Raw genomic sequence first — 13,295 nt, 5'->3', positions numbered from 1 at the left:
AATTATAATTTTTGAAGGTACAGAATGACGCAGATCACATATTACCCTTTCATATAGATATAGTTTTATGTGGCACAAATTAATAAAATTAATTTTTAGATGTGGCGCAAGTTATAAAATATATACATTTGGGGGGGGTTGTTTTTGGTGCAAATTAAATACCTCTTCTTCAGTAGCGTAGTTATGATTTTGTTCTGGGAGGGGGGGTATATAATTTATTGGATAAATATAAAATGGAAGGCTTCGCCGTAGATAATTTGCTTATTATTTCCTCTGTGTCAATGTGCATGTATTTTTGGACAGCTAATATAGCTTCAATTAATTGATCTTGTTTCATGAAAAAATAACGGTTATTAATTAATTATTATGAAAATGTAATGACAATCGTTTTATAACAATACATACAAAGTTGGTTTTTTTTTATTCTTACTATCTTCAGATATGGTATTTCTTAGATACGTCTTTGTTCTTTTAGTTTTTAGAGATGAAAGATTCCGCTCAGGTGTGGACGTATAGTGGTGGAGACATAGGCAATGTACATACAATTTTGATAATTTTAATTATATTAGAAAATAAATTAGCATCACATTCAGTAAGAGCTTGAAGAGCTGATTTTGGAACACTATTAAATGATCTGCTTAGTTTAAACTAAGCAATTGCACCTTCACAGCTTTAGCTCATCTAGTAAAATGTAGAAGTTTTCTACATCTGTAGAGCATAAATGTATATGATACTATGATAGGCGATAGATATAATTTGAGATCTAAGGTAAGGACGTGATGGATTATATCCGTAATTATAATATAATATAATATGGGTAATTGTATAATTAAATAATCTTATATCGAGACATTGAGTTTGAGTACAAGTTGACGCATTAAACATTAAAAAAAAAAACTCTTGCGGGATCTATCCCCATCGACCCCATCATCACCCCCGTAACTACGCCTGACCCTCTTACACACATGTACAATATAGCAAATTTTCGTTCATCAGTTTCAATAGTGTGCTGTTAGTTTTGATATTAGACTTGCCTTATTAGAGTGAATTGACTTATAAATAATTATAAATAGTGTTTAAAAAAGATCGTCTCATTAAAAAATTTTAAATTTTATAAAAGGTCAATTCACTTTATTAGTCTAATATAAAAACTATTAAACTAACAGCACACTATCACAGACTATATGAAAATATAGTCATATAGTCTGTGACACTATTGAAACTGTTGAACAAAAATTTACTATGTCGTATGTGTGTAAGACGGAGGCAACACAGCGAATACTATCTAGTATCTACCCAAGGTTTATAGATTATACTTTAATCTACCTAGTTCATTCTATACATTATCTGTATTCTGTGTGCTCGAAATTTATAATGACAGATAACATTTTGTTTTTTAAGCACGATTTAAGATTTTAAATTGTGTTTTTAAGCCATGATATTATCTTATCTTATCACCTAATATTGTATTTACATTTTACATTCAAAATGATAAGATATATTTAATAATATTATAATTCATATTTCATATTATTTAATATTTTCAATAATATTTTCAATTTTCATATAGTCATATTATGTTCTGCAAACAGTGCAAACATAACATATTTACGTATTATATAAATATATTATCGCCCATCGGTATTCGATAGTCGATACTGTTAATATAATGTAATATGTAAATGTATTTTAGAATCAGAACAGTAATTTTAAGTATTGCTCAAAGAGGAGAAATAATCAACGCCTGCATTTTAATGATCGTATAGTCATATCGATTCGATTAATTATTAGAGAAATGCATTTTTCGTAATTATACTAAAATTATAGCACAAAATGAGTACTTTACATAAAAATTGTCTTGCACAGCCTGGACGTAAAAAAGTTCAAGTAATGATGATTTTATTTTTTTATCCATATAGATGTTATGATGTTTTTAGCTTAACGTTCACACAATATTTTTTTCATTTCAACACTAGATTTCATTTGTTATTCGTGATGAAGAAGAACGTAGACATAGAGCTGGTATTAATTCCCTACAGTTGGATTCCAAACAAGGAATATTATATTCTGCCGGTCGAGATGGAATAATACGACAATGGGATGTCCGAGATAATGTTGAAGCTACATATTTACGGTCATTAGAACATCACACTGATTGGGTTAATGATATTGTACTATGTTGCGGAGGAAATTATTGTAAGTTGCTTAATGATTTTTTGTATTTAAAATGATATAGCAATCTTGTATAAAAAATATCTAAAAATAAATAAGCGTAAAAAATATATTGTTAACCAATGTTATTCAAATAAGTGTAAACATCATTACCTGTTGTTATCTTCAAATTTTGCCATAATCTCTTTTAAAAACATACTTATACCGATGCTATTATTCTTATTTACTGTGATTTAATTTTAATTTGGTGTTTTCAGTAATTTCTGCAAGTTCAGATACCACTGTTAAATTGTGGGGACTTCGAAAAGAAAATACTTGTCTATCAACCTTACGAACACATAAAGATTATGTTCGAGCTTTAGCATATGCTCGTGATAAAGAAGTAGTCGCATCAGCTGGGTTAGACAAAACAATATTCATGTGGGATGTTAATATGTTGACTACTTTAACTACTACTAACAATACTGTTACAAGTATGTTAATAACAAGAAATAACATAAAAAAAGATTGTTTATTATTAATTGTTATACAATATGTTTAGCGGCTTCCCTGCCTGGTAGCAAAAATTCTATTTACAGTTTGGCAATGAACAATAGTGGTACAGTTTTAATTAGTGGAAGTACAGAAAAAATTTTACGAGTATGGGACACAAGGACAAGTGACTGTATGATGAAATTGATTGGTCACACAGACAATGTAAAAGCTTTGGTTGTAAGTCGTGATGGTACACAATGCCTATCGGGTAGCTCAGATGGAACTATTAAATTATGGTCTCTAGGACAACAACAATGCATTCAAACTTTAAGAATTCATAAAGAAGGAGTTTGGGCATTAGCAGTAATGATTAATTAATTAAAATTTAAGTTATTATTTTATAAAATAATTTTTAATTCAAATGATTTTTCTTATGTTCATAGGCAACTGAAAATTTTTCCCATGTCTTATCTGGTGGTCGTGATAAAAAAATTTATATGACAGATTTAAAAAATCCTAATAGGGTTCAACTTATATGCAATGAGTCTGCTCCGGTTGTAAAAATGGTTACAACGCCTGATATGAGTGCTGTTTGGGTAGCCACATCTGAGTCCTCAATTAATTGCTGGGTGAGCATGTTGTTCAAAAAATGATTGAATGATAAAAATAAAAAATTGTTTGTTATGATGTTAATTTAAATAAAAATTGTATAACAATAAATATACAAAAAAATTCTAGCGATTAAGAAAAAGTGATGAAACAGCTGATTTTGAAGATGTTCCAACAGAACCATACAATCAAGAACCATTTAGGACACTTAAAGGAGCTGCTGCTATACGAAAATATCATGTACTGAATGATAAACGAACTATATTGACACAAGACACAGAAAAAAATGTTTCGGTTTATGATGTTCTTAAGGTTATTATTTTAAAAATTAACCTTAAAAATACATTGATTTATTTAATTGATATTTTTTTTAATTATGTAGGCTTCTAAACTACAAGATTTAGGTGAAGTCGATTTTGATGAAGAAATAAAAAAACGACACCGTATAATATATATACCAAACTGGTTTAGTGTTGATTTAAAAACAGGGGTATATTTATTTTTTATTGCTTTTCATTTTTATTAATATTAATATTTAATGTAATAAGAACTATAATATAATATAATTTAAATACATGGTCATTTCTTAATTTGTATTAGATGTTGACGATTCATTTGGGACAAGATGAAAATGATTGTTTTGCAGCTTGGGTTTCTGCTAAGGAAGCAGGAATTAATGTCACAGATGATAACTTAAGAGGTAATTATAATATTAATTTAATGTAGTTTCTTATAGTTATAATTTGTGTTTATTTATTAGTAAATTATGGCAATCGGATGTTGAGATCATTGTTAGAAAATTGGCTCAATCGCATTCAAACAGATCATGGGTCTTCTGACGGAGCCCAGTCTACTGAACTCAATGCTCAGACAAAACTAGATTCGCAATGTTGTAGAATTCCTAAACATACACCACTTATGATAAGTGAAGTTGGTGGCCGGTGTTTGTATAGGATGTTAGTCAGTCAGGCTGGAGATGAAAATGATGTTTCAATTTTAAACGAAACTATTCCTTCTTGGGTTATGAATGTTATTGTTGAAAAAAGTATACCTAAAGCCCTCAAGATATCATTTTATCTTGTGCCACTATCAAATACTTGTATTAGGCCTGTAAAAAAGTATGTTTAAATTTAATACATTTAATATTCTTTATTAATAACTTTTAAAAAATAAATGATTTATAGTGGTACTCTTCGTCCGAGTCGAGATCGCTTAGTGGCAAATGACTTTATTCAAGTTCAGAAAATAGCTGAGTATATTCATGAAAAATTGTCCGAAAATGATGGAAGTGGTCCATATAATAAAACCTCCGATTGCATAAGTAATCATCTACAGGGAAATACACCAGAGAAAAATTTTGAACTAAGTTGTAATGATCAAATACTTTCTCCTACAATGGATTTAAGGACTTTGAAACATTTCATTTGGAAATCTTCAGCTGATTTAACAATATACTTCAAGGCCAAACATTAAAAAGTAATTTTTACTTCATGGTATATTTTAAATTATTATCTTCTTATTCTTTATTTATTTAGTTACTTTTTTAATATATAATAATGGTCAACCAATTTTTATAAATTTGTTGATACATTTTTTGCCATTGTTTGCAAATAAAATAAATGTGTATTAAATTATGATGATATTGTTATAAGTTAAAAAATGTATTCACATCAAAAGTATTAATGATAAACGTTAAATTCATATCACACACAAAAATAAGTGTATTTTAACTAATCTGTATATAATATAACCAAACATAAATTAAATTATATTATTACCATGTAAAAAATATTGGCATCAAATCAAATTTAATTTGATTATATTATTTTCCTAAGACTTACAAAAATGTTTGAAAAAAAGACTTATTTTTTTTTTTATAATTATCTCATTTTAAATTCATTATAATTTTGGTAACATTATGAACACATACAAATTGATACAAATCATTTAAAACCAATTTATTTAAAGTAATACACATTAATTATTATACAAATAGGCCCGGTATTAATTATTTAACAAACTAAATTGTAAGATATTAAATTGCATAAATTATCTTTATTACTTTTTTCTTTCATAAGAATTACTTGTTATATGATTTGTGATATAAATAATATAGGTTATTATTAACTATATATAATATATTATTATATATTTAAATACTTTTAGTTGATAAAATTAATATTATTAATAATTGTACGTAAATATTTCCTAAAAATGAATTGTCCAGCTTAAACATAATCACTAAACTTAGAATATATTATGTAATGAATATCCCTTTCACATTGATACAATTTTTTTTCAATTTTTTAGGCATATTTTAGGTAAACAGTTCAAATTGTGTGAGAATATTTGAATTTTTTCCCTAAAACATGTTGAGTTTATAACTAATTAATTACAGTAGATCAGGTTATCAAAATTATGTTATTAATTGGTAATTAATAATTCCATTAAAAGTATTAATTATTACTCAGTACTCACAAATAATTTGTGATTTTTTTCATCATTGAAGTTAACGATTTTAACAAATAGTCAAGTTTATTTACCAATATTATATTGTGTGTACACATAATATAATGTTATTATTATCTCTATTTTAGAATCATGTATCTATATAGAGAATTAGATGAGTTATTATAACATTTTAAATACTCTAATTGTTTTTTAGTTTTAATTATATTTAATGCAATATTGTGGTTTTCAATTAATAAATTTATTATTTTTAATTATTTACGTTAAATTCACTTTTATTTAATTTATTATTCAAAAACAAATACTTAGTTAATGTACATCATGACTGAAAATTTTCATTATATAGATAGTAACGTTTAACTATATTATTGTATATTTATTCGTGTATTGCTGAATATTATTAAATTATTTAATAATGATTAAGATTAAAATAGTATGTATATTTAATTTTGTCAAATATACTTAATATTTATTATTTAGTTTTATTGTTGTATAAACATCCATGTAATAATTAATAATCAATATTAAGTACTTAAAATCATATTACTTATATATTATAGTTATATTCATTTTATGTTGATAGGGGGGGGGGGGGCACTTCCAAAAATATTACTATACAATAATAAAGATTTTTTTATAAATATTTCATATAATTCATGTATTTTTGTAAAAAATGTATGAATATTTATTTACTTACTACAGCTGATTAGTGATCACGTAATACACTAATTCAGTAATTGTGCCTAGTTTTGGAATATCATAATAAATATATAATCCAGTTATTCAATATTATTAATCATTCAAATTAAAAACTATTCTGTTGAGTAAAGAAATTGGGTGGTTATTAATGTTATTATTGCCTATTGGTGTTGTGAATTGTAATACTGAATATAAAAATAATAATCAATTGTGTTTGCAAGCAACATTTGAATAAGGTTATATAAATTATATATTTTATATATTTGGTATAATATACAATATACCAAATACAGCTCATTCATTTTACAAATTATAAATTTTATTTTTTTGAATAGTTTTTTCTTTCCACTTTGAGGATTAGCTATACTCAACAATGGTGTACTTATGGTGAGTGGCCTCACCATAATAAGTGATGGATTTCCTTTGATATTTTTTTCAGAATAAGTTATGTATTCAAATAAAATATTCGTTTATAGATGGATATTATTTTCAATAGTTCACAGAAATTTTGAAAGCATATACAATTTATAAAAGTTAATCACATCATTTATTTTGTTTATTTATGTTGTGCCTAAAGACACTTTATATTAGAAAAAATGCTTCGATTTTCGGTCTTCATATATTTCCTGGTAGAAAAGTGAATCTAGTTGGTACTACGAGGGTCAACAGTTAAAAATTCTCAATTCTTTTCTTGATAATCAAGAAAAATAAAAAAACCAAGGAAAACGGAAATATTACGCGAAATTAGTTTTTGAACAAAATTCAAAATTTTTATTTGAGTTGTATAATTCAAACACAAACCGGAGATGGGAACTTGCAGATATTCTCACCAAAAATTTGTATTATTATATTCTATGCATAGTATAATCTTCAAAATATTTTGATTCTTATAAGTTTACAATTTAAATTTTTATATTTTCTCTATAAATATTATCAATAAAAAAATATTTTTTGCATCAAAATTCTTGAAAATGTAATAGGAGGTAGGTATAAAGTTCTTTATAAATTGTTCAATTACTAAATTTAGACGAAATTAGGAGTTTAAACGTAGAACAATTTTATTTATTTTTTTAATACGTATGATGTTTTTAGAAAAAATTGATTCAACTCACCGAATTTCTAATAGTAGAATTAATTAGTATAATAGCTATATAAATAAATCATACAAATTACTTAAATATTAATATACATATAAATTTACACATACATTACATTGACTTACCGAATAACGAGGTACACTCAAAACTTACTCTACAGCGGAGCGTTTACCTGTGTAGATATTATAGGTACTTTATTACGCCTCTCTTTTTTCAATTAATTACAAAATACCTATAGGGGACACTTTTTTACATTTTTCTGTCAAAATATTTACTACTATTACTGTAAGAATGTATCCCATTACACAGAACTTTTATATACTTTTATATTTTTTTTTTTAGTGGCTTGAAAAATTTAAGATGACTAAGCCCTATTCCTCGGATTTCCGTTAATGCTGTTTAGCTTAAGTATGAGAGCAATCTAGTTTGGGTGAGAATATATATATATATATAGACTTACATAATGATTTGACGGTGTCTTAAGCTCTGAAGCTGTCGCAAGTACAAAGTACAAGTACTGTATAATCTATGCCTTGCTGACGATTTATAAAATCGACATTTAGTTTAAACTATTAATACTCAATAGTGCTTGCGAGTGCTTTTTCGCTGGTCATCTCACTATAGGTAGGTATATATAATAAAATAAATAATAAATTAATACACTTATAAATATTAAACAAATTTATACTTAATCAGAGATGCATCCATATATTTAAAATGAACACTCTGTTTCTTTAAGTAATTTAGTTCACAAATTGCTTGTGAACTGTTGTGGTAAGGATTTTTATTTTTTTATCCGTAATCGAATATAAATAATTAACATTTTTTCATTAATTTATAATATGATTTATCATCCATTTTATTATTATCTCTGAAAACGTATAATTTTAAGGAGTTATGTTTATAGATAATTATTTCGTAAAAATAATCATAATAGGTATATTAGGTCAGTGGTCAGATATTTGTAAGTATTATGTGGGCGATAGAGTCCTAAGGGGTTGTAGTACAATTTATTTTAGCACTCACCAATGTTACACCTAATTTGTTACTATAATAGCAAAATAGGTACTTATTATATTATATTTTTTTAGCAAAACATTTAACCGCAGGTAGGTAGCGGGTTATTTTTAATTTTGGCAACGTATTTTATTTTTATAATAATTTTATGAAAATATTATTATTTTAAGGCAGCTTGGGAAGTGATTGATTAAAACCCCCTCGATTTGATGACTTCTGGATAAATACATACCTTCCTCCCCCATAATACGTTATTGATGTTAGATGCTGAAACACTCAATATCTCAACCGAGCAGACGGATTAACCGATCTGAAATATTCGGATCTCCTGAGTCCTGAGTGATCTTATGTTATTATTTAATTAAGTGGTTCCTACATTCTTAGTAGATGGTGATGTCTTCTTTTGCATTAAATTCTCGATACCTACTTTGTTGGAGTATTATCATAAGCATGAATACAAAATAGACATTAGTTGGTTTCATAATATCATTATTCATTGATAAACAGTTTAAATCGTTTGGTTTGGTATTTGGTAAAAATATTAAGCATTACTAATGCATTAGCCATTGCAAGTATGATAAAGTTTACAAAGGCGTGAGGCCGATCTCGAGAAATCGCGTGTATACAGACTAGAAATATATATATAAATATATATATTTATTGTTAAATGATAAAAAATAGTTGGCCAAAAAGTCTGAACACAACTTTTGATAATCAGTTAATCATAAAAGTAGGTAGTCATCCGTTACACAAACTCTTCTTATTATTCTTAAGTTCTTATGGTTTTTGATGCTTCTACTTTCTTCATCTATCTTTATCCACATTCCATGTGTTATCTTCTATTGATGTATTTTAGGGTTAAATTTGATTGAATCATCCTGAATCCGGTTTAACTGACGTTGCCTAGAATAACCTTTATAAACTTTATATTTTCTATTTAACTTCCTAATAAAGAGTTTCTTCAAAAGGCCGTCCGATATCCACAGAAATCTGGATCACTTGAGTTATTTACCTACTCATAACTTATAATAAGGCACCGGGTTTTTGTTAAACTTGCTAGAATACTCTACTTTTTCTAAAACAATAATACAATTTTTTTTCGTCTTCCGTAGTGATTTTTATTATTACTAGATATAACTAAAATATTAATAATTAATAGAAGACCCAAATTATTTTTATAAAATTCAAATTTAATTTAACAAAAATAATTACAATAAATTGTAAATAATATTTTTTTAAATTTTCGTATAGACTGAGCGGTTTCTATATTTTATTTGGTTTTTAGATTTTAGTAAAAACGTACCTTCTACCTACTACCTATTTACTTAACAACTTTTTTTAATATTATATATTTATATAATAATTAACAAGATTCCTTTATGTTAATCTAAATTTTAAAGATGTGTAGGTACCTATATTTAATGTATTTTTGATTCTTTCTGGTTAGTGGTTTCTATTACTTTAGAAACAGCAGAAAGGTCCTTTTTAAAAACGATTTAAGAAAATCTTACTAACTATCGATATAGGTACCTATACGGCTATACCTAATGGCTAATTAAATATTTGTTTAAATGCAATGGTGGCGGTGGAAATTCTTGAATTACTTTTTGTCGTGGGGGGAGGGATTATAACTGCGCTTTGCGGTAAAGACTATATTATACTAAGGAATAGACAATTATTCATTCATTAAAATTAACTAATAATATTGAATTAAATTAAATTTGGATGTGTCCACTAAGCTACTCACTCTCGTGGAAGTCTAGGGCTCTGCCAAACACAGTTTGAGAAACGCTAGGTAGGCTTTTTAAGACATAACACGCCTGTGTGAACTGGCTACGGAAGGTGAAATATATAGTACAGGAGGGCGTAGGTATCGATAGCTAATTATTATTTATTAATCACTATTTGATGTACTTATACAGTTATACATCAGTAGGTAGTAGGTACCTAAATCACTTTAGCATTTAGGGAGAAGTGGAAAATCAGTGAAAAGTAATTCAACTTAATTGCAAAAAAAAGTTTAACGTTTTCTGTATCTATAATAATAATATAATATTATATATTGATAGTATGGATCAGCTCAGAATTTAAAAAATGTACAATTTTTTATGAATTTGTATTAAACTCTGATAAATAGAGTGATTTTACAATGAAGTGTGTGTTTTTTGTGTCTGTCATCATCTATTTGAAAAATGATCTAGTTGGTACTTTTTTGAGTCAAAAGTAAAAAATTCTCAATACTTTTCAAAACATCCAAGAAAAATGTAATTATCTCAATTGAAAATGTAATTGAGATACAACGGACACTTTTACACAGAAATTAATAGGTAATTGTAATCTTGAAATTTTTACTGAATATTCATTTTCGAATTTTGTCGCACTTGTTCCATTAGCATAAACGTTATATATAGGTATATCAATCATTTAAAACATTTTAATTAGGTAACTAAAAATGTTTGCATAATATTTTTAAAAGTATTACCTAAGTTTTTTATAATAATTTTATGATTCTAAAAAAAAGCGTGTCACTTAATAAAATGTAGTTTTAGAAAGCCTTATTATAAACTTTATTTATTATTGATTATGTAGTACTTGCTCGTGAATTTGGAGTATAAAGCTAAATTGAAAAAAAAACTGTCAAAATAAATATACTGAACTTAAAAATCTAACTGGTTAGATTTTAAAATTATGGGTAGCTCTTACCACACTTCATTACTTCACGCTCTATATATTAATTGTATTATTTATTACTTGGATAATATAATAAAAACAATTCAAATTTCAAGTGCTTAATAAGGTAATAACATAATAGGTATCTCGTATCTATGTTGGATGTTGCTAAAGCGGGTTTGGAGTCCATTGTCCACTCCATTTATCGCTGCGTCACTGAGTTTATATCTATTATCTGCCAACAATATGCTGTATTTTCATGTTTAACAATGACAACAAAATTAAGAAGAGGGAGATGGGTTGTTGCTTATATTCTAAATTTATTTCCAAATGTTTTTCTACGATGGTTTCTGAAACGTCCCTATTGGTCCATTGGAAAAATATAGTTCTGCACATGCGTGTTCAATCCAATTCAGAATTCAAAATGCATCTGAACTCTGGAGCTTATTTCGGTTGTCCTGCCATTTTTTTAATGGGTAGACATAAAAATATTAATAGTAACTTTTAAAACTATACATATCTAGGTACTTTTTAACCATTTCTATACATACCTATTCATGAAAGTAAGAGTTGTGTTTAAATTTGTTTCTCAGCATTGCTACCTAAAATTTGACATCGGAAAAACAAGCTATAATTGGATTTTCTATGACGGTATACATAATTATACAATTATAATTTACTTTTTTTTGCTATCGACTAAAATTATACATGGTGTATTATATTTTTGTTTGTTGATGGTGTAAGTGAAAATAAAAATAGGTATTTTCGATTTTAGTTATTTACAATTAAATTTAAATAAGTCTAGTTATATCTAGCATAATTTTAGTATGTACATCAAATTCGTTAATTGGACAATCAAATATCGAACTAAAAATTAATGCGTTTACAGTTAATTGCTTAAAAACTAAAATATCGTATAAGTTCTAAGTACAAACATAAATAATGTTTTTACTTTCGAGTTTAATAATAATTGGCCTATTCATTCTAATATTAAAAAAATAAAGCTTGGTTAAATAAAATTAATTCGGCTGAACCCAAATTTTTTACGTTGTATGGTTTGGGAAACCGTGATGTGGGTGAGGCATTCTCTTTAGCTCCACACAGGCATAGGCGAAAACAGGGGCTTAGATCTCTTGAAATTAATTCTTATCAAGTGAATACTTTATGAATTCTATTGACTAATTCTAAAATTTTATAATAAAAAAAAAAGTAAAAATTATTTAAAAAAAAATATTTTTTTGTGCCACAGGTTACAGATATGAGTACCAGTTACCAACTCTATTTGTTAAATGTAAATAATAATTTTATTTTTTGATCTTTACCTAATAGGAAGTGTGGAAATAGTATATATTACTTTTGGGAGCTTACTTAAATCATTAGTTATAAAATAGTGTTGTATGATATTAATAAATTATTGAACTTGTCAAATTGTTTAATACTAATATTTATAAGTTGATTTATTTTTATATTAGTTAAAAAACTTAATTCTATTTAAAATCTTTTTAATTATAAGAAAATGCTTTTCAAATTTATTAAAATTCAGATTTATTTTTTGCTTAATGAAAACCAAAGAATACACTGTGCTCGAATTGGGAAAAATTAAGTAGAGCTCAATTCAACGATTTAAAAACTGCGTTCCAAGTGTACAATTACTTAACTCATACTCGTGGGGGGCTTTTTTTCCTGCCCCCCTTGCTAACTTTACTTATATTTTGAATACCACTTTTAAGCTACACAGATATTTTAATTCTACCTTCATAAGAGTCCACAGAATAGATATGTACAATAAATTATAGGCAAAGAACAGTATGATATTATAATTGATTAATAAGCAAACTACAAAAAAAATATATAGAACCATAGAAGTGATAATAATAATAATAATAAATTAATAAACTATTATCAAAAATAATTTTGATACTAAGAATTGTAAAATTTGTTATATTATAAATTGAAATCCACATTTTAATAAAAAATATTTTAGACATAAGTTAATGCCATCCTCCCGTTCCTGTCAAAAATAAAGTTGAGGTACGCAAAAAAACAAATAAATAGTAGGGGAGCTCCGTACCCCTGTGCAGCCTTCCC

At 26.4% G+C, this 13,295-nt stretch overlaps 1 protein-coding gene across 3 annotated transcripts; it reads left to right on the top strand.

Annotated features, from left to right (window-relative positions):
• Positions 1–1,507: 1,507 nt before the first annotated feature.
• On the top strand, positions 1,508–8,008 carry LOC132918402 (WD repeat-containing protein 48). Of its 3 annotated transcripts, none has more exons than XM_060979611.1 (11): positions 1,508–1,887; positions 1,977–2,196; positions 2,430–2,645; positions 2,714–3,009; positions 3,090–3,275; positions 3,385–3,567; positions 3,638–3,745; positions 3,856–3,955; positions 4,016–4,373; positions 4,440–4,731; positions 7,863–8,008. In XM_060979611.1, the coding sequence occupies exons 1-10, from the start codon at positions 1,834–1,836 to the stop codon at positions 4,726–4,728; spliced, it is 2,010 nt and encodes a 669-aa protein (XP_060835594.1). In that variant the 5' UTR covers positions 1,508–1,833; the 3' UTR covers positions 4,729–4,731; positions 7,863–8,008. The 3 variants fall into 3 exon arrangements, with proteins under 3 accessions (XP_060835594.1, XP_060835596.1, XP_060835593.1); XM_060979613.1 differs by lacking the exon at positions 7,863–8,008 and adding an exon at positions 5,566–6,506; XM_060979610.1 differs by lacking the exon at positions 7,863–8,008 and having other exon boundaries at positions 4,440–6,506.
• The last annotated feature ends 5,287 nt before the right edge of the window (positions 8,009–13,295 follow it).

This window comes from Rhopalosiphum padi, chromosome 1, assembly GCF_020882245.1.
Source record: "Rhopalosiphum padi isolate XX-2018 chromosome 1, ASM2088224v1, whole genome shotgun sequence".
Classification (NCBI taxonomy): Eukaryota; Metazoa; Arthropoda; class Insecta; order Hemiptera; family Aphididae; genus Rhopalosiphum; species Rhopalosiphum padi.
The sequence above is the reverse complement of the archived record's forward strand: the minus strand, read 5'-3'. Positions and strand labels throughout refer to the sequence as shown.